Source organism: Mobula hypostoma, chromosome 6, assembly GCF_963921235.1.
Source record: "Mobula hypostoma chromosome 6, sMobHyp1.1, whole genome shotgun sequence".
Lineage (NCBI taxonomy): Eukaryota > Metazoa > Chordata > Chondrichthyes > Myliobatiformes > Myliobatidae > Mobula > Mobula hypostoma.
This window is the reverse complement of record NC_086102.1, coordinates 23,293,859-23,319,142: the sequence shown is the minus strand read 5'-3', so window position 1 is coordinate 23,319,142 and position 25,284 is coordinate 23,293,859. Positions and strand designations below refer to the sequence as shown.

The 25,284-nt window shown below is 43.3% G+C and overlaps 1 protein-coding gene across 2 annotated transcripts in view; it reads left to right on the top strand.

Moving 5' to 3' along the window:
• LOC134347866 (cell adhesion molecule DSCAM-like) overlaps window positions 1-25,284 on the top strand; it is an 804,792-nt gene that overhangs the window by 501,466 nt on the left and 278,042 nt on the right. For both annotated transcript variants that reach the window (XM_063050412.1, XM_063050413.1), the window contains 5 exons: window positions 8,635-8,931; window positions 10,552-10,827; window positions 12,408-12,686; window positions 15,123-15,242; window positions 20,868-21,041. In XM_063050412.1, coding sequence (XP_062906482.1) covers window positions 8,635-8,931; window positions 10,552-10,827; window positions 12,408-12,686; window positions 15,123-15,242; window positions 20,868-21,041 — 1,146 coding nt within the window. The remainder of the gene's footprint in view (window positions 1-8,634; window positions 8,932-10,551; window positions 10,828-12,407; window positions 12,687-15,122; window positions 15,243-20,867; window positions 21,042-25,284) is intronic.

The following is a 25,284-nucleotide window of genomic DNA, read 5'->3' as shown; positions in this document are numbered from 1 at the left end:
TCTCTTCCTGCAGTAATGCTTGCAAAGTTATGAAGTCATCAGGAACGTCAGTAAGCTCCCTCCCCACTGATCTCCCTCCTGGCATTTAACCCTACAAGCAGGACAAGTACTACACTCGCCTCTTCACCTCCTCCCTCACCACCATTCAGGGCCCCAAACACTCCTTCCAGGTGAGGCATCACTTCACCTACAAGTCTGTTGGGGCTCATCTACTCTATTCGGTGTTCCCAGTGCGGCCTCCTCTACATCAGTGAGACCCACAGAATTTGGGGGGCTGCTTTGTTGAGCGCCTTCACTCTGTCTGCAATAGGCAGGATTTCCCGGTGATCACTCATTATAATCCTACTTCACATTCCCATTCTGACGTGTTGGTCCATGGCTTCCTCTACTGCTATAACGAGGACTGTCTCCGGGTGGAGGAGCAACATTTCATGTTCCAACTATGTAGCCTCCAACCTGATGACATGAACATCGATTTTTTTAAACTCCTGGTAATTTACCGCCCCCTCATCTCTCTTTCCATTCCTCATTCTGACTCCCCTCTTACCCCTTCTTCTCTTCTCATTTGCCTATCACCTCCCACTAGCACCCCTCTACCTTCCCTTTCTCCCATGATCCATTCTCCCTTCCTATCAGATTCATTCTTCTTCAGCCTTTTGTGTTTTCCACCAATCACCTTCCAGCTTCTCACTTCACCTACCTCCCCCACCCACCCAACTTACCCCTCTCTCTGGCATCACCTATCACCTGCCAGATTTTACTCCTTTCCCTCCCTCACCATCTTATACCAGCTCCCCACCCCCCTTCCTTTCCAGTCCTGATGAAGAGTCTGAGCCAAAAATATTTTCTGTTTATTCCTCTCCATAGATGCAGCTTCACCTCCCCCCATCATTTTGCATTATTCTGGATTTTAAGCATCTGCAGAATCTCTTGTGTTTGAGGATCATGCCGCCCGATTGTATCCTGCGGTCAGATAAGCCAGTTTCATCTGTTCGATTCAGATAGAATGTGCTCATTGGTGGCTGCCAGCAGAATAAACTCCAGCCAGGAAGAGAAAAAAACCTAAAAATAATGGAAAGTGGAATTGTGAATTGTGCCTTTTCCTTTTCCATCAGAAACACCTTGCCTGATATTCGCAGTGCGTTCTCGAGGGACTCTTTCAATAAGCAGATTAGTGAAGATGAAAGAAAAGTGACAGAAATTTAAATTAAAACAGCGACTTTCTTTAAAGCTCTGAATCAACTCTTACCGAAGTACTTAGGGATGTACCAGCTAATAAAAACACTTGCAAAGCAGTTGTCACTCGCTGAATTTATTCTGAAAATCAGCCGAGCTAACATTTGATTCAAATCCCCTTCTTCAATTCTGTCTTTTTGATAATTTCCCTCAGCATGTTTATTAATACGGTAAGCAAGGAAGTAGCACCTTCGATAGATGGGAGCTCTGATGAGCCAATAAACTTGAAAAAGTGAAGCAGCTCAATACAGCAATAAATTAGGAAGGCAAATAACGAATCTGCCTCTGATACAGAGGAGGTGGAACATGGCAATAAGAATTTATTGCTGTATTTTTAAAAATTCATTGAGATCACTTTAGTCCCTATACCTAAAAAAGGATATGCTTATCTGTATGTATTCATATACAGTACTGTGCAGAAGTCTTCAGCACACATATATATTTGGGGAACCTATGATTTTTGCACAGTACTGCAGTAATTTTATGAACTGCACTATCAGATGATAAACCTGATTCTGATATGGGTCTCTGCTGTGGACTGAGAGTGGAGAGGGGGCAGGAAGAGGGGAATCATGGTTCAGAAAAGGGAGGAGTGGGACACACCAGAGAGACATTCTGTAATGATTAATAACCAATTGTTTGGAACCACATGACTTTACCTGGTGTTGTGCCAGGGCTGGATGTGCCTATGCCCATGCTACCTCTCCCCCCACCCCACCCCACGTCCACGGCGCTCCTTCTCGGACACGTGTCCCACACCCCACATGCAGCATGCTACCCTCGCCGTTCCCAACATCCGTTGCTCCTGCCAGATTTACAAACTCGCTCTCCGCTCCACGTTGACAATACAGTACAGCGCAAAAGTCTTAGGCACCCTGGTTATATATATGTGCCTAAGACTTTTTCCACAGTACTGTAGTTAGCTGTGACAAGTGAATGATTGGTCTATAATCACTGGAGTTTGGTAGAATGAGCAATGCTCTCAATCAAGCACATAGACTCAGGTTGTGAGAGGAAATGACGGAGTGATTGTGGAGAAGCTGTTTCCTCAGATAGGAGAGCCTACAGATTTCTCTCCCAATTGCAGTCCTAAATTGCTAAATTCTGGATTAGCTGTTGGAAATTTAGGATTGAAATTGAGTGAGGTATTTTAACGCAGAGCCCTCTAAATCTTCAGAATGTCCTGCCTTGTGCAAATGTTCTGTTATTGAGTATATTCGGAACTGAAAATCAGAACTAAAGCTGCAGTTGCTGGAATTCTGATATAAAACCAGAAAAAGCAGGAAAGACTCAGGCAGTCAAGCAGCATCTGTGGAGGAAGAAACAGAGTTAGTGTTTAAGGTTGAGAAATTTCTATGTAGTTTTGATAAAGAGTTTTCAGCCTGAAACATTAACCCTGTTTCTCTTTCCACAGATGCTGCCTGCTCTGCCATGTGTTTCAAGCATGTTCTGTTTTTTTAAATTCTATGTTGAGGCGGACAGATCTCTGGGTGCACAGACAATTTAGCTACAGGGAAATATGGTTGGAAAATGGACGTTAAGCAAAGATCTTTGAATGTTGGAGCAGACTTGAGGGGCCTCCCTTTATCCCTTTATCCCTCTTTGTTATGTCCTCGATTAAAATCAGGGTGGAGCACTTATCTTTATTTAGAACATACAGCTTTAATGAGGGCAGTTAGGGAAAGATATACCAGAGAATAAATTAGGAAGGCAAATGGTACATCCAACTCTATACAAAGGAGATTGGGTACAGCAAAAATAAATTCTTGTCATTTCAGACTAACTGGCTAAAAGTGACCCCTGAGAACTTTAACCTCTCGCTTCAGCATTCTGACATACCCACCTACTTCAAACAGGCTTCAATTACACTGGTGCCTAATAAGGGTGAGGTAGCCTGCCTCTAAGACAATTGTCCAGTAGCACTTAGGTGCATACGCAGTGATAAAGTGCTTTGAGAGGTTGTTAATGACGGATATCAGCTACTGCCTGAGAAGAGACTTGGATTCCCTCCATTTTGCCTACCGGCATAACAGGTCCTCAGCAGATGACATTTCATTAGCTCTTTATTCAACCCTGGAACATCTAGCTAGCAAAGGAGCATGCATCAGGATGCTCTTTATCAACAGCAACTCGGTATTCAATACCATTATGCCCTCGAAACTAATCAATAAGCTTCAAGACCTTGGCCTTTAATACCCGTATAATTAGATCCTTGATTTCCTCATTTGCAGATCCCAGTAAATTTGGATTGGCATCAACATATCCTCCACAATCTCCTTCAGCACAGGTGTGCCACAAGGCTGTGTGCTTAGACCCCAGCTCTACTTACTTTACACTTATGAATGCGTGGCTAAGCACAGCTCCAGTGCCATATTTAATCTTTCTGATGACACCACTGTTGTAAGCCAAATCAATGGTGGCGATGAATCATCACATAGGAGAGAGATTGAAAATCAGTCTGAGTGGTGCCAGAACAATAACCTCTTACTGAATGTCAATAAGACCAAGGAAATAATCATTGACTTCGGGAGGAGAAAACTGGAGGTCCATGAGCCAGTTCTCACTGGCGGATCAGAGGTGGAGAGGGTTGGCAACCTTAAATTCCTTTGTGTGTGGTCATTCCAGAGGACCCATCCTGGGACCAGCTCCTAAGCGCAATTAAGAAGAAAGAATGACAGTGCCTCTGCTTCCTTAGGGGTTGCCAAAGACTTGGCACGACACACAAAACAGCACACACATCCAGCATTTGCAGATTTTCTTACGTTTGTCATTTGCTGACATCTAAAACTCTGACACATTTCTACAGATGTGTGGTGGAGAGTGTATTGACCGGCTGCATCACAGCCTGGTATGGAAACACTAATGCCCTTGAACAAAATGCAACAGAAAGTAGTGGATACGGCCCAGTCGCTCACCAGTTAAAACCCTCCCACCACTGAGCACATCTACACAGAACGCTGTCATGGGAAAGCTGTATGCATCATTGGGCACCCCCACCACACCGATCATGCTTTCTTCTCACTGCTGTCATCAGGAAGAAGATACTGGAGCCTCAGCACACATACCACCGGGTTCAGGAATGGTTATTACCCTTCAACCTTCAGGCTCTTGAACCAGAGAGGATAACTTCACTCAACTTTACTTACCCCATTCCTTCTGTCTCTATATCTGGAGACAATTTATCCACTGGCATCTTTTATAAACCCACTGATTCTCATGGCAACCTGGACTATACCTCTTCCCACCTTGCCACTTGTAAAAATGCCATCCCCTTCTCTCAACTCCTCCTCCTCCAGCACATCGGCTCTCAGGATGATGCTTTTCAATTCAGAACTACTGAGGTGTTCTCCTTCTTCAAAGAAAGGGGCTTTCCTTCCTCCACCATCAACATTGTCCTCACCTGCATATCTTCCGTTTCATGCTCATCTGCCCTCATCCCATCCACCTGCCGCTCCACCAGGAATTGCTTTCCTCTTGTCCTCACCTACCACCTGCCTCTGCATCCAGCATTTAATTCTTTGTAACTTCCACCATCTCCAACAGGATCCCACCACCAAGCACATCTTTCCCTCCACCCCCCCCCGCCAGCTTTCTGCTTTCCACAGGGATCGCTCCCTACATGACTCCGTTGTCCATCCATCCCTCCCCACCGATCTCCCTCCTAGCCGTTACACTTGCAAATGGAACAAGTCTCACACCTGCCCCTACACCTCCTCCCTCACTACCATTCAGGGCTACAAACCATCCTTCCAGGTGAGGCAACACTTCACCTGTTGGGGTCAACTACTGTATCTGGTGCTCCTGGTGGGGCCTCCTGTATATTGGTGAGACCCAACGTAGATTGGAAGGCTGATTTGCCAAGCACCTACATTTTGTCCACCAGAAAAATCAGGATCTCCCGGTAGCCACCCATTTCAACTCTACTGCCATTCCTATTCCGACATGTCAGTCCGTGGCCTCCTCTACTGCCATGATGAGGCCACACTCAGGTTGGAGGAGCAACACCTTATATTCTGTCTGAGTAGCCTCCAACCTAATGGCATGAACATAGACTTAGACCATAAGACAAAGGAGCAGAAGTTTCTCGGACTTTTGGCAATTGCCTCCCCACCCCCTTTCTCCTTCACCATTTCCCTCTCTTACCTTACCTCCTTACCTGCCCATCACCTCTCTCTGGAGGTGAAGAGCTTCGCCCCCTTCCCCTTCTTCCATGGCCTTCTGTCCTCTCTATCAGATTCCCTGTTCGCTAGCCCTTTACCTCTTTCACCAATTGACTTCCCGGCTCTTGACCACCCCTCCCCCTCTCCCGGTTTCATCTATCACTTACTACCATGTACTTCTTCCTCTCCTTCCACTCCCCCACCTTCTTACTCTGACTTCTAATCTCTTTTTCCCCCAGTTCTGATGAAGGGTTTCGGCCGAAAAGTCATCTGTTTACTCTTTTCCATAGATGCTGCCTGGCCTGTTGAGTTCTTCCAGTGTTACTTCACTTGCCCCATCACTGAACTGTTCCCATAACCAGTGACCTCACTTTCAAGGATTCTTCATCTCATGCTCTCAATATTTATTGCTTAATCATTTTACTATAATTTCCTTCTTTTTCTTTTGTATTTGCACAGTTGCCTTCTACGTACTGCGTGTCTGTCCTGTTGGGCCCGGTCTGTTGTGTATTTAATATTACAATAAAATTAGAGCAATCTTGTATATATATTGTTTGATTAAGTGTTCTTATTCATTTAAATAATTAATTTGTTTATATGTAAAAATATGTTAATTGCATTCATCATCATGCTACCACATGATTTGCGCATGTTTCACTTAAAGTAAAACTCAAAGTTAGATTCCTGTGTTTTTCTTTGAATTAGTTTAATGTTTTGAAATTACAAAACATAGCACGGTCTTTCATTTGTTCTATTATCATTATTGTATTTATTGAGTATTTCCTCAAGAAAACCAATCTGATGACATATATGTACTTTGATAATAAATTTACTTTGAACTTTGGATATAGAACAGCACAGCACAGAAAAATGTCCTTAGGCCTTTGATGTCTCTGCCAAGCATGATGCCAAATTAAAGTAATCTCTTCTGTATCTTTGAATTCTCTGCATGTTTGTGAGCCTATCTAAAAGCTGCTTGTAGCTGCTGCTCTTTTCGTCAGGCTCAGTGACAGTATTTGCAGACTTGTGTAGCCAATGGAAGGATAAGTCGGGTGAGGTATTACTGTCATACAGTATTTATACCTGGATGCACTAAAACTGATCCTTCTTTCTTGTGTCCAGTAACATAGAGCACTAGTGATCATCAATAATCTCTTCTAGGCCTCTGAACCTCCTTGACTTCCACACCGGGAGACCACAGTCAGTGCAGGTCGGAAATAACTTCTCCTTCCTGCTGAAAATTTACACTGATGCACCTCAAGGATACAAGCTTAGTCCACTGCTCTATTCTCGCTACCCACGACTGTGTGGTTGGACACAGCCGAAAAGTCATCTATAAATTTATTGGTGACACAACTATAGTTGGCAGAATTTCACATGGTGATTTGAAGGCATACAGGAGTGTGATAGGTCACTTGGTTGAGTTATGTCACAACAACAGCCCTACACTGAACATCAATGAGTCCAAGGGATTGACTGTGGTCTTCAGAAAGGGGAAAAGGGGAAGTCGAGGGAGCACACAGCATTCCTCATCAAAGGATGAGCAGTGGAAAGGGTGAACAGTTTCAAGTTCCTGGGTGTCAGCATCTCTGAAGATCTATACATATTACAAAGGCACAACAGGAGCTATATTCCATTAGGAGTTTGAGGAAAGACCAAAGACTCTCTCAAATTTCTACAGATGTACTGTGGAGAGCATTCTAACTGGTATGGAGGGACCAGTGCAAAGAATCGATAAAAGCCACAGAAAGTTACAAACGCAACCAGCTCCATTCTGGGCATTAGCCTTCCCAGCATCAAGGACATCTTCAAAAGGAGATAACTCACAAAGTCAGCAACCATTATCAAGGGCCCTCATCATCCAGGATAAATCGTTTTCTCATTGCTACTATCAAGGAGGAGATACAGGAGCCTAAAGACACCCACTCAAATTTTTAGGAGCTGCTTCTTCCCCTCCACCATCTGATTTCTGAATGGACAATGAACCCATGTACATTGTCCCATCAATGAACCCATCATTATTTTAAATTCATTTTTTGCTCTCATTTTGCACTACTTATTTATGTATATAGTTTATATATTATTGTAATTTATAATTTTATTACTATGTATTGTAATATACTGCTGTTGCAAAACAACAAATTTCGCAACATATGCCAGTGATATTAAACCTGATTCTGATTCTTATTCTGACACAGAAGATAGAACTCTACAGCACAGCGCAGACCTTCAGTACAAGATGTTATGTTGATCTTTTAGCCTACTTTAAAATCAATCTATCCACTTCCCCCCTACATACCTTCCATTTTTCTATCATCCATGAGCCTAAGAGTTTTGTAAATGTCCCTGATGTATCTGCCTCAACCATCACTCGGACAGGGCATTCCATGCACACACCACTTGCTGCGTAAAAAAAACTTACCTCTGACATTCTCCCCATCCTTTCCAATCACCTTAAAATTATGCTTTTAAAACAATATTATACTGAGACCTCAATATACACTCAGTGCCCACTTTATTAGGTACACCTGTATATCTGCTCATTATTGAAATGTCTAATCAGACAATTGTGTAGCAGCAACTCAATGCATAAAAGTACGCAGACATGGTCAAGAGGTTCAATTGTTGTTGAGACCAAACATCAAAACACAGAAGAAATGTGATCTAAATGACTTTGATCGTGGAATGATTGTTGGTGCCAGACAGGGTGGTTTGAGTATCTCAGAAACTGACGATATCCTGAGAGTTTCATACACAACAGTCTCTAAAGTTTACAGAGGATGGTGTGGAAAACGAAAAAAAAAAAATCACCTAGTGAGCAGCAGTTCTGTTGGCAAGAACACCTTACAGAGGTCAGAGGTGAATGGCTAGACAGGTTCAAACTGACAGGAAGACGACAGTAACTCAGATAACCACACGTTACAGCGGTGATGTGCAGAAGAGCATCTTGAACGCATAACATGTCGAACCTTGAAGTGGATGGGCTACAGCAGCGGAAGACCATGAACATACACTCAGTGGCCACTTTATTAGGTTCAAGAGGTACATAATAAAGGTGCCACTGGGTGTATAATCATAATTTTATATTCATATAAAATTATGATTAAATTAATGCACAATCAGTATGTTACCATAACCCCTTTATGGACAGTTTCTAAGTACAGTTCTTTGACCTAGCAGAGCACGCTTTTTGGAATAATCCACCAAGGCTGATAATTTTATTCCATTCTGCTTCCAGATGGAACACCCAAGGTGATCTCATCTTTCAGCGAAAAGGTGGTGAATCCCAACGAACCTATTTCGCTGATGTGCAATGTGAAAGGAACGCCCTCGCCAACCATCACTTGGACCCTGGACGATGACGTGATCTCAAGAGACGGGAGCCACCGCTTCAGTCAGTACGTCACGAAGGAGGGCAACATGATCAGCCACCTGAACGTCACCAACACTCAGGTCCGGGACGGCGGAGTTTACCGATGTGCGGCCAACAACTCCGCTGGAGTCGCCATGTATCAGGCTCGAATAAACGTAAGAGGTGCTTGTCAAATTAGCTCCTCAGAACACATAGTTCATTTCATTAGGACTGTGTATTCCATGCATTATTAAGTTCTGTTTCTGTGTTTTAAAATGGTCTTTTTTTGTTGATGTTTGTTTTACAGATTAATTGACTTGCTTGCTACTTCCATTTTATTTTTCTCCCTCCACTTTCTCTTGTTGCCTGGGTTATTTATCCTGCTGACATGGTTATGAATTCCTTAATTTTCAGTTCATCAGAGGAATGATTTTCTATCATCTTGCAAGCTCTTGCTTTTTGTAGGTTGCTTTCACATGAAACCTCAGTGTGTTAATTATTGGTCTTGTAATTGGTTCCAAGGATGCTCTTGGCACCTACCTCCTCATCCATTCCCACTGTTCTATAATTTTCTCGGTCACATGACTTTTAATCAAGCCATGTATACTTCTGCCGGTGCTTTGGAATTCTCTGGTGTAGGGCCAATTGGATCTCATGACTCTACTTCACTCTTGCAGCCAAATAAATTCCATGCAGACAAGCACATTAATCAACCAAAACTGAAACCATTTATCTAACACGTGCATTTTTCTTATGCATTGCTGTGAGGTTTGAATCTGATTAATTTTGTTTGTCTTGCAATGCCACGTTGACATTGCATCTGCCTCCAAATGTCTGAACAATTTACAGTCCACAAAGAGCTGAACTTCCAGCTCCTTCACGTAAACCGCCACGTTATTGATGGCTCTTCCAGAGCAGGAGTTTAAAGGCGAACTTGTAGGAGGAATGAACTGCTACCACAATAAAATTGATAAGGCTTCCAGGGCTGATGTAAAATTGTAATTCAGTGCCATTTTGAATTGTGGTTGCTTTGTGTTTGCCATTTGAAATGGCCAACATCAATTCTAGCTGTCTTTGGGCAGATTTTAGTGAGCACTCTACTGATACAACCATGGAGAACATCTTTGAGAATGACAAAATGTTGTTGCATCCATTATGTTTCCTCTTGTGTGACAGGACGGAAAATACCGTTGTTGGTTCCTCTCGAGTACTGCCTGCAGGTTAAAGAGTGATATAGGCCCTGGTGTATTAACTCATTACTCACTTTTGTATATCAGTTTAGCCGGCTGAAGATAGCTTCTCTACATGCTGTCATTCATTGTATAAGAGCCCTGATCTTCAGCCAAACTTTGTGGAAAATATGGGTCTTACAAAATAGTACCGAATACGTGGAGCCAAATCCATTCAGGTAAATATGGAAAGGAACTGGTACCTTGGTTATTAAAAACTCATCTCTAAGAGTCAAAAATTAGGGCTGGAGTGCTCTCTACATGCCGAGAATTAGAGGCAAGAAGATACTATTTTCATTAAAAATATATAGAGTATTTCCATATAGACTGCATCACATTCTCAGTGGGCTTTTTTTAATCTTCAAAATAGTTTTCTCAGCAAAAGCTGAAAATGTACTTTTAATACATTCAGGGAAGTATGGGCTTGTTATTCTTACAAAATTGTAATTAAACCAATGCAGCTTGAACCAAGTTTATTATACATATTATTACTGTTACAGTTCTTTGAGATTTCATTCTCTCTTTTACAGTTTCCATTGTTCCTATTCTTTGTTTAATTTTTTTTCTCTGGTAGGACCTGCCAGTATCCGCACAATGAAGAATATCACGGCCATTGCAGGTCGTGACACCTACATTCACTGCCGGGTGATTGGCTACCCTTACTATTCAATCAAGTGGTACAAGAACTCCAACCTCCTACCCTTCAATCACCGCCAAGTGGCATTCGGAAACAACGGCACTCTAAAGCTCTCTGACGTCCAGAAGGACACAGATGAAGGAGAATACATCTGCAATGTCCTAGTCCAGCCACAGCTGTCCACCAGCCAAAGTGTTCACGTAGCCGTCAAAGGTAAGTTGGAACAGGGTCAAATTACCATGTGGGGTGAGATTCACACTGACGGTGCTGCACTGGAACATTCTGTTGGGCAATGAAGCAGTAGAGCTATGGGGTCATAAACTGCTATGGGAGCCATAGTTCTGATTGGATGGCTTTGCTGCTGCCAGAGATTGGGATTTGATCACAAATCATGGGATGGATGACATCCAAAGGGGCAATAGGAGATATGGCAGCCAATGGAAGATAACGGAGATGTTTTGCATTTGCCAATATTCCAATATGACTGGAGATCAGATCCAAGAGGAAACCAAGTGTGGAGTAACTTGAGGATTATTTTTAAGCCCCTTGATGAACACAAATACTGAACAGGGTTTACAGTTCAGAATCAGAATTGAATACAGAATCAGGATGTTATGGTCTGGAATCTCGAATGTAAGAGTGATGGCAGCAGATTCAATGACCATTATTGAAGAGAAATGTGAAAGATGCTGGAAATAGAAACATCCTGAAGAGAGAGGGGTCATAGGACTAAATGAAAATCTCTTTCAAAGTACTAACATGGAGTAGATGCAATCATCTGAATCATATCCCTCGGTGCTGTATGATATTCATGGATATCACCCCCCCAGGCTGTAGTTATATAGTTGTCACTTTCCAAATAGAAGTCACATATTTGTATGACGTTTGAAGCCAGAGTACAAGATGGTGACATGACTGCTGATGTAGGGTATTGATCGTAAATGGCAGCGATTCCTTTCCGCTCACAGATCCTGCTCGATCTGCTGAGCTCCTCCAGCAGTTTGTCTTCCTCTCACGTCCAGCATCTTCTAGGAATAGGTTCTTCCCTTCCACCATCAGATTTCTGAATGGTCCATGCACCCATGAACACAACAGCAGTATTTTTGCTCGCTCTTTGAATTACTTATATAATTTTTATATATTTCTTATTTTAACTTACAGTATATTTTAATGTATTGCACTCTACTGCTGCTGCAAAATAACGAATTCTACGACGTATGTCAGTGATAATAAACCTGATTCCGAATCATCTATTGTTGGAAACTACAACCCAGCATTGAATGATTGAGGATGAATGTCTCTGCAATTTAAACTCATTTTGACTGATTGTGCCATGAAAGGAAAACTGTAATAGCCATGAATCAATTGGTGAATACTTTTGGGGCTTCACTTTGTGCACTGTATTATTATACATTATGCACTCTTTCTATTCTCACCAACACCCATAACTACTGGGCCATCAAGCAGGCGAACAAGTAACCTACTCAGGAGCTCTGTTATAAGCTCTATAATTTGTCAGTGATGCAGCCTAGTTCTGCTGACCCTTCTACAGATGCTGTTTTATTCTCTCTGGTATCTTTAAATGTCTCTGCAATAACAACCATGACCAGAAATGGTTTGAGGTGCAAGCCAGAGGCCTATTTCTTTGTGGGTGCTGTTAAGCAGATGTTGTTGATCATAGGATTACTTGAAAAGTGTTGAATTTCTTAAGGGATAATTTCCTTCATAAAATGAAATATCACAATGTTGGTTATGATTACTTGGATAATTCACTAACTAATTTCTTTTGTCAGTACCGCCTTATATTCAGCCTTTCGAATTTCCGAGATTCTCCATCGGACAGCGTGTCTTTGTTCCTTGTGTTGTCATCTCTGGTGACCTGCCAATCAGAATCACGTGGCAAAAAGATGGCCGCCCCATCCCTGCCAGCTTGGGTGTTACCATCGACAAAATCGACTTCACCAGCTCTTTGAGGATTTCCAACCTCTCCCTGATGCACAATGGGAACTACACGTGCATCGCCAGCAACGATGCAGCAGCAGTGGAGCACCGGAGCGAGCTGATTGTCAGAGGTAATGTGCAACACTGCAGCTCCAATGCAGGCCAGTTTCCAATGTGCATTGAGTAGCAGGAGGGCGGCAATCCAAATGCAGAATGGATTCAAAAGCTTGTTTTGTAAGATCACCCGTAATAAGTTAGCACACTGACTTCGTCCAGTCTATTGTAAGGCCAAGAATAACGTTATACAGTACAGAAATCTGGTATCGATTGGTATAGGGGTATCTGGGATAGATCTGGTAAAAGGGTATGCAGCTTTTTCCCCTCAGGTATGGTGATACCAGAACTAGAGGTTATAGGTTTAGGGTGAAAGTGAAATTTTTAGGGGGAATCTGAAGGTAAACATCTTCACTCAGAGGGTGGTGTATTTGTGGAAGAAGCTACCAGCAGAAGTTGATGCAAGTTCAACTGTAGTGATTAGGAGATGTTTGGATAGGTACATGGATGGGAGGTGTTTGGATGGATACAATCCAGGTGCAGGTAGAAAGGACTAGGCAGAAGATCTGGCCAGCATGGACTTGATGGGCCAAAGGGCCTGTTTCCACGATGCAGTACTCTATGGCTCCATTTGACTCTCTGACTCTAAATCAACCTTTTGCTAATGTTAAGGATGTTAGGAGAGCCAGGCAATATATGATGAACAGTTGATAGAATTAGTCAAGTCTATGCCAAAATAGTTATCCTCAGAGATGGAAAGCCAAGCTTTTTTGCCTTCTGAGAAACATTGTGGGTTGTATACAAACATTTATTTCCACATCTTCAGTAAGTTCCAAACAGGTCAGGTTTCAGCTTCATCTCAGATTCCTCATTTATGATACAGGTAAAGATGGAAAAGGATAAAAGATCATTTTCAAGCTCCATGAAGTTTAGACAGATCAAGCTGGTAAAAAAGTGCAGATGGAATTAATATCAACAAGATTATGAGGACCAGAATTCAGGATTGTAAGCATCTCTATCATGGATGGTGAAGCAACCATCACATCCCATCTAAGTCATAGTTTTCTACTCCAAATATTTTGAAGAACGTCTTAAGACTAACCGCATACAGGAGCATTGGTTCCAGATATACTCACCTCTGCACCATCACTTGTACTGTAGTCAACAGAAAGGAATATGCAGAGTTTATACCTATTGTTGATACCTACTATTCTTACAGTGCTTAATGCTGACATCGATAGATTAATTCCTCCAGCTTCCTATTCTTTGCTGTTGGACAGAATTTTCCATCTTACTCTGGCTCTCTCTTAAGCAGTATCCTGATTTTAAAACACTCATAGACTTAAACCTTCCCATTTTAGATCCCTTCTTGCCTAATTCCAATTAATTCTAATAAGCTCTTATTCTATCCTCATAGCCATCCTAATCGTCATCAGTCCAACAGAGAGTCCCAAGATCGGGAATTCCATTTCCAATTTGTTTCACTTCTCTTATCAGTTTGATCGATTTCGCTGATGTCTCCTGACATTCTTTTATCTATACAAAACTCCTTATATGATTTTATTATGTTAAAGATACTGTAGTCTGCTCTTAGTGTAGACCCAAGTGATCATAAGACTACAAGAAGTAGGAGCAGGCGTAGGTCATTCTACTCCTGAAGCCTGCTCTACCATTCAATAAAGCCACGGCTGATCCAAGTTTCCTCAAGTCTACCTTCCTCCTTGGTCTCCATAAACCTTTGTTCCCCTATTGATTAAAAGTCTGTCTGAGCTTCAAATAAATTCTAAGATTCAACTTTACAGCTTGCCTTTCTGCCCATTTTTGCATCATCCACATTTTTGGCTGTAGTATGTTGAGCAATGCACACAAAGTGCTGACACACTCAGCAAGTCAGGCAGCGTCAATGGAGGGGAATGAACAGTCAACCTTTCGGGCCGAGGCCCCATCATCAAGACTAATATTGAATTTCATTCTCCAAGTCATCAATATATAAGATAGGCAACTATGGTCACAACGCTGATTGCTGTGGTATACCATTGGTAATGGTCACCATATGCATAGCTTAGCTTTTATCCACGCTTGCTAATTTCCTCTTACCTTGCTTCTCTCTGTGCTAAGATAGTACCAACCAGTATTATGAGATTCTTTCTTGCAAAGTAACCTTGTTTCTAACCAGACATTCAACTCATATCAATTGTGTCTACCCCCTCCCCCCCATATTCCTTTCACATTGACTACAATATAAGTGATGGTACAGACTTGAGTATAACTGCAACCAAAACTCTACCATTCAGTTAGCCTTAGGACCTACGTTAATAGGCACCTTGTTGAAAATCCAAATATATAAGCTTATTACATCTGCACATCCCTGTCTTCCACCCAGGCTGATGCTTTTTCATAGAACTCCATTAAGTTTGTCAAACATCCATTTCCCTGTAGGAAACCATTTCATCACTGCAAATGTCTCAAGTTTGGGATTCCTATTAATTTGATATTAAATTAATTTCTTACAGTTCCGCCTCGATTTGTGGTGCAGCCCAGTGACCAGGATGGCATTTACGGGAGGTCTGTCACACTGAACTGTTCTGCAGAGGGCTATCCAGTCCCAACCATAGTGTGGAAATATTCCAAAGGTAACATTTCAATCTCAGCTTCATAGTGGCACAATCTGATTGCATGTTCTAGTTGAAAACACTAACCGACATTTTAACACACACGAAGAAATCTGTGGATGCTAGAAATCCAAAGCACCACACACACGGCGCTGGAGGAACTTGAGAGTGTTGCAACCTATTTGACAGCAAGGTGTAACGCACTGAAGTGCAGGGCTGGAGAGGGCAATGAGCTGCGGCGGTACGGAGCACAATGGCGCAGCAGGTAGTGCTGCTGCCCCACAATTCCAGTGACCCAGGTTCAATCCACATCTCCTTCGCTCTCAGAGTGGACTTCTCTTATTCTCCCCAGGTGCTCCAGAAGCCTCCCATATCTCCACGATGAGATAGTTGTTACATTAATTAGCGCCTGTTATGGGTGGGGATGGCAGAAGGATAAGGGGGATGTGAATGGGCGTAAGACCATACAACATAGGAGCAAAATAAGGCCATTCAGCCCCTCATGTCTGCTCTGCCATCCCATCATAGTTATGTCCTTACTAATCAAGAACCTATCAACATCCACTTTAAATATCTCCAATGACTTAAACTCCACAGCTGTCCATGACAATAAATTCCACAAATTCACCACCCTGTGGCTAAAGAGCTGACCTACATCCCCTGGTGCTCTCTTCCCGCATTGCTTCCCAACCTAGCATTCTCCCTCTGTTCATCCCTCCTTTACTCTCCTCCACACCAGGTTCTATGTGCCATTATTCCTCTGTCTTCTGATCCCACCGATCACCTCTCAGCCTCTGTCCATCACTTCTTGATACTTATGTATCTTATGACATTATGCTATATCTATATGTGAGAGGGAATAGATCACAAGTAAGTAAGTGAGGAAATTAGATTAATGGAATTGTTCGGAGATTTAGCATAGACTCGATAGGCTGAATGGCCTTATCCTTTGTTGGAAGAAAATCCAAGATATTGTCTTCAGTGTGAAAGTTCTATACAACTCAGAGTATTTTCTACTATTTATTTCTTTTTTGAATGAGATATGGTGGTTTTGGTAATTAAACTGAAATCCTCAATGAATCAGGTAATATCCGGAATGGGAAAGAAAACAATGTTTCAGGTCAATAATCTTTCATTAATCTGCTGAGTCCTTCAGTCGTGCCTGTCTAGTCTATCCCAAGCCTATTCTGATACACTCCCACCCAGCTTTGTCTCGCTACATCAGTAACTGCACCAACGCTGCTTCCTGCATTTGTGTGGAATTCATCGATACCCACACTTTTGCCATCAGTTTCTATCTCACTCTCAAATTCCCCTGGGACATCTCTAATGCTTCTTGCTGCTTTGGATCACTTTGCCTCTATTCAGACTGAAATGACCCCACCAACTCCCCCAGCTGCTACAAGATTACCGGTACCCTCCTTGTATCTTGTAAGGAGGCCATCCCCTTTCCACATGTACTTATCTCCACTGCATCTCTTCTCAGGACAAGGTCTTCTGGTTTAAGCAGCTGAATTGCCCTGCTTCTTTGTGAAATATAGTTACTGCTTTACTACAGTCGTTAATGCCCTCACATGTACAACGTCCATTCACTCCACATCGCTTCCTCCCTTAATAACAGAACAATGACAGTTTCCTCATTCCTCAACTTTCACCCCAGCAGCCTCCAGAACCACCACACCATCCACTATCATTTTCATGGAAGGCAAAATGCTTTACAACACCAGCTCTAAAATCAGGATTCAGTTCCCACTGCTGCCTGTAAGATGAGAGGCATTGATCGTGTGGATAATCAAAGACCTTTTCCCAGGGCTGAAATGGCTAGTACAAGAAGGCACAGTTTTAAGGTGCTTTGAAGAAGGTACAGAGGAGATGTCAGGGGTAAGTTTTTTACGCAGAGAGTGGTGAGTGCGTGGAATGGGCTGCCAGCGACGGTGGTGGAAGTGGATACGGTAGGGTCTTTTAAGAGACTCCTGGATAGGTACATGGAGCTTAGAAAAATAGAGGGCTATGGGCAACTCTGGGTAATTTCTAAAGTAAGTACATGTTCGGCACAGCATTGTGGGCCGAAGGGCCAGTATTGTGCTGTAGGTTTTCTATGTTTCTATGTTTCTAAGCTTCTAAGTTCTCTCTGTGACCACTTGGCATGTGTCAGTGTTAGTAAGTTGTGGGTATGTTAAATTGATGCCAGAAGCATGGCAACTCTTGTAGGCTGCCACCCAGCACATCTCGGCTTAATCGGTCATTGGTGCAAACAGCAGACATCTCTGTATTCTACAATGTTTTGATGTTCATGTAACAAATATAGCTAACCATTTGTTCACAAAGAAGAGAAAATCTGCAGATGCTGGAAATCCGAGCAACACACACAAAATGCTGAAGGAACTCAGCAGGCCAGGCAGTGTCTGTGGAGAAGAGTACAGCCGACATTTCAGGCCAAGGCCCTTCCTCAGGACAGTTCCAAAGTGATTCCACCATCCCAGTCACATATTCCTCTCTCCCCCATATTTTAGCTTTCTGTGCTGTCCATTCTCTTCAGGACTCCCTGATCCTCTATACCCCTCTGCATTTCCTGGCATTTTTCCTTCCATCTGCAGGTATAACACCAATCTCGACACCTCCTCCCTCACCAACATCCAGGGACCTAAGCAGCCCTTGCAGGTGGGCCAGGGGTTCACCTGTACCTTTTACAACCTGGTCTATTATATCCAGTGCTTGGAGTGTGGCCTCCTCTACGTTGGCAAAACCAAGCTCTGAGTAAGATACTGTTCCATGGACTACCTGTGCCTCATCTGCAACAGACTTCTGGCTGCTTGCCTTTTCAGCTCTCTTCCCACTCCCACACTACACAGTCTGTCTTCAGCATCCTCCAATGCGACAGGGAGGCTGAACACAAATTGTTGGAGTGAATGACCTTTGTGGCATGGTAGTGCAAAGATCAGCATAATGCTATTACCAAGTCAGCAATACTGGTTTAATCCTGCTACTGTCTGTACATCTTCCCTGTGACCATGTGGGTTTACTCCAGTTTCCTCCCACATCCCAAAGACCTACGGGTTGGTCGGTTAATTTGTCACGTGAGTGTAACCGGGCAGTGCAGGCTCATTGGGCCCAAAGGGCCTGTTACCATGTTGCCTTTCTGAATAAATATACTTCTCATATTCCACTCGGATAGCTTATGACTCAATGGTATGAACTTTTAAATTTCCAGCTTCAGGTAACCCACACCCCTGGTGCTCTCCTGACACATAGCTTTCTTCTCAGCAACACATAAAAAATGCTGGAGGAAATTAGCAGGCCAGGCAGCATCTATGGAATTGTATAAGCAGTCGATGAGATCAGGCCAGTAGAGGAATTGGGGGGGGGGGCCGGAGGACAAGCTAAAAGGTGATAGGTGCAACTAAGTGGATGGGGGAGGGGAGTAAAATAAGATGCCGGAGGTAATAGGTCGAAAAAGTAGAGTTGGAGAAGAAGGAATCTGATAGGAGAGAATAGTGGACCGTGGGAGGAAGAGAAGGAGGAGGGGCAAACGGGGAGATGATAGGCAGGAGAGGAGAAGGGAAGAGGTAAGAGGGGAGACAGACTAGGGAATTGAAGAAGAGGAAAGGGGGAGAATTACTGAAAGTTAGAGAACTTGATGTTCATGCCAGCAGGTTAGAGGCTAGCCACATTGGATATGAGGTGTTGCTCTTCCAACCTGAGTGTGGCCTCATCATGTCAGTATAGGAGGCCATAGGCCAACATATAGGAATGGGAATTAGAATTAAAATGGTTGGCCTCCGGAAATCCTGCTTTTTTTTCAGATGGAGCAGAGGTGCTTAACAAAGTAGTCCCCCAGTCTATGTTAGGTCTCACCAATTTAGAGGAGACTGCTTCGAGAGCAGTAGATTGAGTCGATGACCCCAACGGATTCGCTGGTGCAGTGTTGCCTCACCTGGAGGGATTGTTTGGGGCCCTGAATGGAGCTGAGGGAGGAGGTTATTTGGCAAGTGTAGCACTTTTTCCCAATGCAGGGTTAAGTGCCTGGATGGAGATTAGTGGGGAGGGAAGGGCAGACAAGGGAATCATAGAGGAAGTGATCTCTGTGGAAAGCAGAGAGTTGGTGAGTAAGTAAAGCCGTGTTTAGTGTAGTGAAAATGGCAGAAGTTGTAGAGAATGATGTGCTCGATGTTGAAGCTCTTGGGGTGGTAGATGAGGACAAGAGGAACCCTATCCTTGTTAAAGCAGCAAGAAGATGGGGGGAGGGCAGATGACCAGGAAATGGAGGAGATGCAGGTGAGGGCACGATCAATAGTGGAGAACGGAGGGAGCTTTCTTCCTCCTTTTTTCATCACTCCTGTATCCTTCTCCACTCCAGGTTCTATCTGTCCATCATCCCTCTGTCATCGAATTCCACCTACCACCAATCAGCCACTGTCCCTCACTGATTAATATTTATCTGAAGACTTGTGACACTATGCTATAATGTGTATAATTTTATTTTGAAAGTGGACAGTAAGAAAACCATCTGTGGCAGCTTATAAGTAAATATGATGGTCATCTCCGTAAATATGAATGATATGCATATCATCCTCATATATCTGTGTGTTTTCAGATATACAGAAATGTTTTCCATTTTATTGCACTGGGACTTTAAAAAAGGAAAGAGCCTTAATGCTTAGTCAGTTTATGTAGGAGTATAAGCTATTGAATAAGACAATCTAAGGACAAGCCAGCTACTTCTTGTGAGGCAGTCCCACAAGGTGGAGGATCGCTTGCTTCCTTTCCAGTTCATAGGGGTGCACCTCATATTCCATCTGGTCAGCCTTTAACCTGATAGTATGAACATCGATTTCTCTAACTTCTAGTAATTTCTCCCTCCTTCCCCTTCTCCCTTTTACCTTTTCTCATTCTGGCTCCCATCTTACCCCTTGTCTTCTCCTCAGCTGCCTATCACCTCCCTCCTCCTTCCCTTTATCTCATGGTCCGCTCTTCTTTCCTTTCAGATTCCTTCTTCTGCAGCCCTTCACCTTTTCCACCTATCATCTCCCAGCTTCTCACTTCATCTCCCCACCCCACCCCCCACCTTACCCATTGACCCACCTTCCCCCTCGCCTGGCTTCGCCCATTACCTTCCACTTGTACTCCTTCCCCTCCCCACATTCTTGTACTGGCTTCTTTTCCGATCCTAATGAAGAGTCTTCACACAAAATATTGACTCTATATTCCTGACTTGCAGAGTTCCTCCAGCCTTTTGTGTGTATCCCCTTCAGTCCTGTGTGTGTTTTGAGGTGTCTATTGAAGCTATTGAAGGGCCCACAGACTCTTCTACAGATGGGACAGGAAGTGCATGATGAGGAGGACTGGTGGGTGTTTATGGGAGAGGGTGCACTCCGTCCGCCCTTTCTGCTGCCTTTCTCGCATTCTGAGACAGACAGACCCAAAGTTCTCAGCAGTATCTTGAATGGTCCTTCTCCATTTTGACCATGGGTTCCCATGAGTCATGAGGAAGTTAAGGAAGCTGCAGGAGTCTTTGAGAATATCTTTAAATCATTTCCTTCTACATCCCTGGTAATTTCTTCAGCATTCCTGGTAATTTCTTGTGAAGTCCCAGAGTGGACAAGTTTGGAGAGATCTCTTGACCATTTTGATGCATCTCTTCTACAGGTGCCGGTGTCCCACAGTTCCAGCCCATCACTCTGAACGGGCGCATCCAGTTACAGGTGAATGGGTCCCTCCTAATCAAGCATGTGCTGGAAGAAGATAGTGGATACTACCTCTGTCAGGTCAGCAATGATGTGGGAGCCGATGTCAGCAAGTCCATGTACCTCACTGTCAAAAGTAAGTAATGATTTAATGCCTATAGTGGTTACAGTCGAGTGATGACATGGGGCTTGGGAATCTCATTGGAAGAGATGTCACAAGAGAGAGGAAGCTTGGACTGACATTGATACAACTTCAAGAATGCCTGATCATTCTTGGCAAAGGGGACTAAGCTTTATATCTCTGAGCACTACAGTGAATGCACAGCATTTGGGACATAGTTAGCTGCTGGTTTCGGCCAAGTCCTTAAATGCACATTTCACGCTAATTAGGATTAAGCATCATCTGTTCCCTCGTATATGTTCCCCAGCAATAGATAGAGTAAATGCAAGCAGACCTTTTCCGCTGAAGGTGGATGAGGCTAGAACTAGAGGTCATAGGTTGAAGGTGGAAGGTGAAATATTTGAAGGAGAACCTGAGGGAGAACTTCTTCACTCTGAGGGTGGTGCGAGTGTGGAACGAGCTGCCAGTGGAAGAGGTGGATGCAGGTTCGACTGTAATATTTAAGAGAAGCCTGGATAAGTACATGATGGGAAGGGAATGAAGATTACAGCTTAATGGGGCTAGGCAGAAAAACAGTTCAGTATGGCCAAGATGGATGAAAAGGGCCTGTTTTTGTGCTGTTGTGTTCTATGACTCCGTGATTCTGATGATGCAGATGTATAAGAAAAATGGGTCAACCCATGCTCGGACTTAACATAAAGATTCTATGATGATTAGTTTGTAAAAAGAGAACAAAAAATTAAATACTCTTTATTTTTACCTGCACTCTAATTTCTCTGTTGCTTTTACACTATATTCTGCATTGTTATTGTTTTATCTTACTCTGCCTCAATGCAGTAATTTAATCTGTGTGAACAGTATGCAAGACAATCTTTTCATTATATGTTGGTACATGTGACAATAATAAACCAATACTAATACCAAAATGAGCAAATCTTTACACTGTTGATAGAAACAAGGTATCCATAGTCAAACAACTACTGTATCGAGAGAGAAATTCTCAACTTATTCTACCCCCTGTGGACTGGGCTGTTCTCAGTCAAGAGTGGTTGCCTCATAGCCTTGGAATAGAGGGGCGTTCCTTTAGCACCTAGAGCAGGAGGAATTTCTTCAGCTAGAGGGTAGTGGATTGGAGGAATTCATTGCCACAGATGGCTGGAGGCCAGGTCATTGGCTGTAAAGACAATGGTCCCTGATTAGCAAAGAGATTAAAGGTTACAAGGAGAATGCAGAGAATGGGGTTGAAAAAAATCATCCACTATTGAATGACAGAGTAGATTCAATGGGACTAATTCTGCAACTATAACTTATATTTTTTTGATATTTTGGTCTGGAAGGAGTTGAAGGCAAGTAAGCTACTTTTACTTTACTTATTTAGGCATTTCAGGCTGAGCCAGCATTTAGTTGAGAAGTTGGGGGTGAGCTGCCTTCTTAAACTGGTGTAGTTTCTGAGTCCTTGTGTTTGCCCACAATGTTGTTTGGGAGAGAGTTATGGGATATTGAACAGTGACAGTGAGTGAATGGTGTGTGGCTTGGAGGGCAACTTCCAGGTGATGGGATTCCTGAGCTATTCCTTGGCATTCTAGCTGAGGTTGTGGCTTTGGAAGGCATTGTCCAAGGAATCTTGGTGAGTTGCTGTAGTCCATCTTGTAAGTGGTGCAAACTGGTGTCACAAAGCTTCATGGAAATCCCCTCACATTCCGAAATTGTGTGTTTGCACACCTCAGTCAGGAAGTCAGGAATTTAGTTCTGCCCACTGAAGTCACGGATGCTCTGTAAATTGAATTAGACTGCCTGATGCTCCTGGCTTAAGCATCATATTCGACACACCCAACTCATTTGTATGAGGCTGGTGATCTCCATTAAAAATAAATTTATTTTTAAACATTTGTATACTTTGATAGATGAACTGTAGTTTCAAATATAGCTATCATTTATTTTTTAATTGCTTTTCTACCTCAGTTCTGACAAAGGGTCCGACCTAAAAGTTTGCTGCCCAACCTGCTGAATATTTCCAGTACTTCCTGTTTTTACATTCTACATTCTGCAGTTCTTTTTCTGATTTTACATTTTTTCCCAGCAGTTTCCAACAGTCTCTGATTATTAGAAATGTATGAAAATAGTAGAAAGAGATTTGACCCCACAAACTATCAGGATTCCATTGGTGGTAACTTCGTGCTCTCGCCTGCGGCCTAGTCAGAGTGTGCCCCCCTATCTCCCCTCCCCCCCATGGTGATGACACTGTCACAACCTTAGAGGAAACGTGGCCACAATAATCTATTGCAGCTCTGAGGAAACCATCAGATGTGGGACAGGATCAATGAAATATGGCCCATTCTAGCTGGCCTTTGAAACGACACTGCAGCTCACCTCTTTGCGGACTGTGGGTTTGCAAAGAGGACGTGGAGAAAGATGCAAGGGTCTGCATCGTGGTTCATTCCGAGCAGGTGTGTGACAGAGGGCTCTGATCTGCGGGCTGTTACCAGGAACACTCGCGGAGACGAACAGCAAGTGCTGCTGGCAGATCATCAGCTCAGTGGAAGACGCGCTGTGGTCTGCTCAAAAGTTGTTGGTCTGCCAGCTGATCGAGATGTCCGTGGAAGAATGCTGCTGACTGGCACATTCCAGGCGGCAGGAGTACGTGCTCAGGGAGGCACCGATGCAAGGGCTCAGTGGGGAAGAACAACGGTGTGGGGTTCTCCTCCTACTGGAGAGGGAGGGGCCAGATTGGGGGAGGAAGCCCCCTGATTATTGTAGTAGTGCACTACCCCAGAAGGCCCCATGAGTAGCAGAGGTACTACTGATGTGTAGGAATGTAATAGAACAGGACTGAAAGCATTGACCATGAACAAATGTCATTCTTGCAAATATATCATAATATGAATAAAGTTTATTTTGACATAAAAAATCATTTAAAAAATCTGGCCTCAGCAAATGAAATTGTTAAAGGGAAGCATCCATCCAACACAAGCGTAGCAGTTAGCCTGACGCTATTACTGCCCGGGGCTTCGGAGTCTGGAGTTCAATTCCGCTGCTGTCTGAAAGGAGTTTGTATGTTCTCCCTGTGACCACATGGGTTTCCTCTGGGTGCTCCAGTTTACCCTCAAAGTCCGAAGACGTACCAGTTAGTAGGTTTTTGGTCACTGTAAAATGTCCTGTGATTAAGTTTGGATTGCTGGAGAGCTTGACTCGTTAGACTGGAAGGGCCTGTTCTGTGCTGTATCTTTAAACAAAAATAAAAAATAAAATATCTCTTTGACACCCCACCCCCCAACCTCACCATCAGACAGGATGTAACATAGCATTAGAACAAGAACTGTTAGGATGAGAAACTATTGATTCTTCCAGGCCATAAGACTACTGTACTCCCTAATGCCATCCACATCTCATTTCGAATGAAGTGCAGGAGTGTTATGCTGTTTACGTTTTAACTTGTGTGGTAAATGCACCTTTTTATTTGTTAATTTACTTGTGGTAACATTACTTAATGTGTTGTGTGTGTGTGTGAGTTACTGTGTTGTGTACCTTGCTCCAGAGGAACCTTTGGCAGTGAGCATGTGTATGGTTGAATGACAATAAACGGAGCTTGAATTAAACGTGAACGTGAACTTGGACAGACGGTCTGCTGGAGGAACTAGAGGGTCATGTAAAATCTGTGGTGGAAGGGGAAAGAAACTGACCCAAAATGCCACAGTTCCTTCCCTGCCACAGATGCTGCTCGACCTGCAGCAGATGCCGGGACTTGGAGCAGCAAGCAATCTCAAGAAGGTGGCATCCATCATTTCAAAGTAAATTTATTATCAAAGTACATATAATGTCATCACATACAACTCTCAGATTCATTTTCTTGTGGGCATACTCAATAAATCCAATAACCATAATGAGTAAGACCACACTACCTGGGCATACAGCCAATGGGCAAGAGACAACAAACTGTGCAAATACATAGAGAAAGAAACAAATAGTAAATAACAAATAAACAAACAAGCAAGCAATAAATATCAAGAACATGAGGTGAAGAGTCCTTGAAAGTGAGTCCATAGGTTGCGGGAACATCCCAGTGATGGGCAAGTGAAGTTATCCCCTTTGGTTCGAGAGCCTCATGGTTGGGGGCGTGGGGTAATCACTGTACCCCCTCCCTCCCCTGACTGTCTAGGACATGCATTCCTACCATCAGGGAGGAGGTACAGGTTTCCCAAAGTACACTGGCAATGTCTGAACTCATAGCAGATGAAAGACAGACTCCAATGCAGATAAT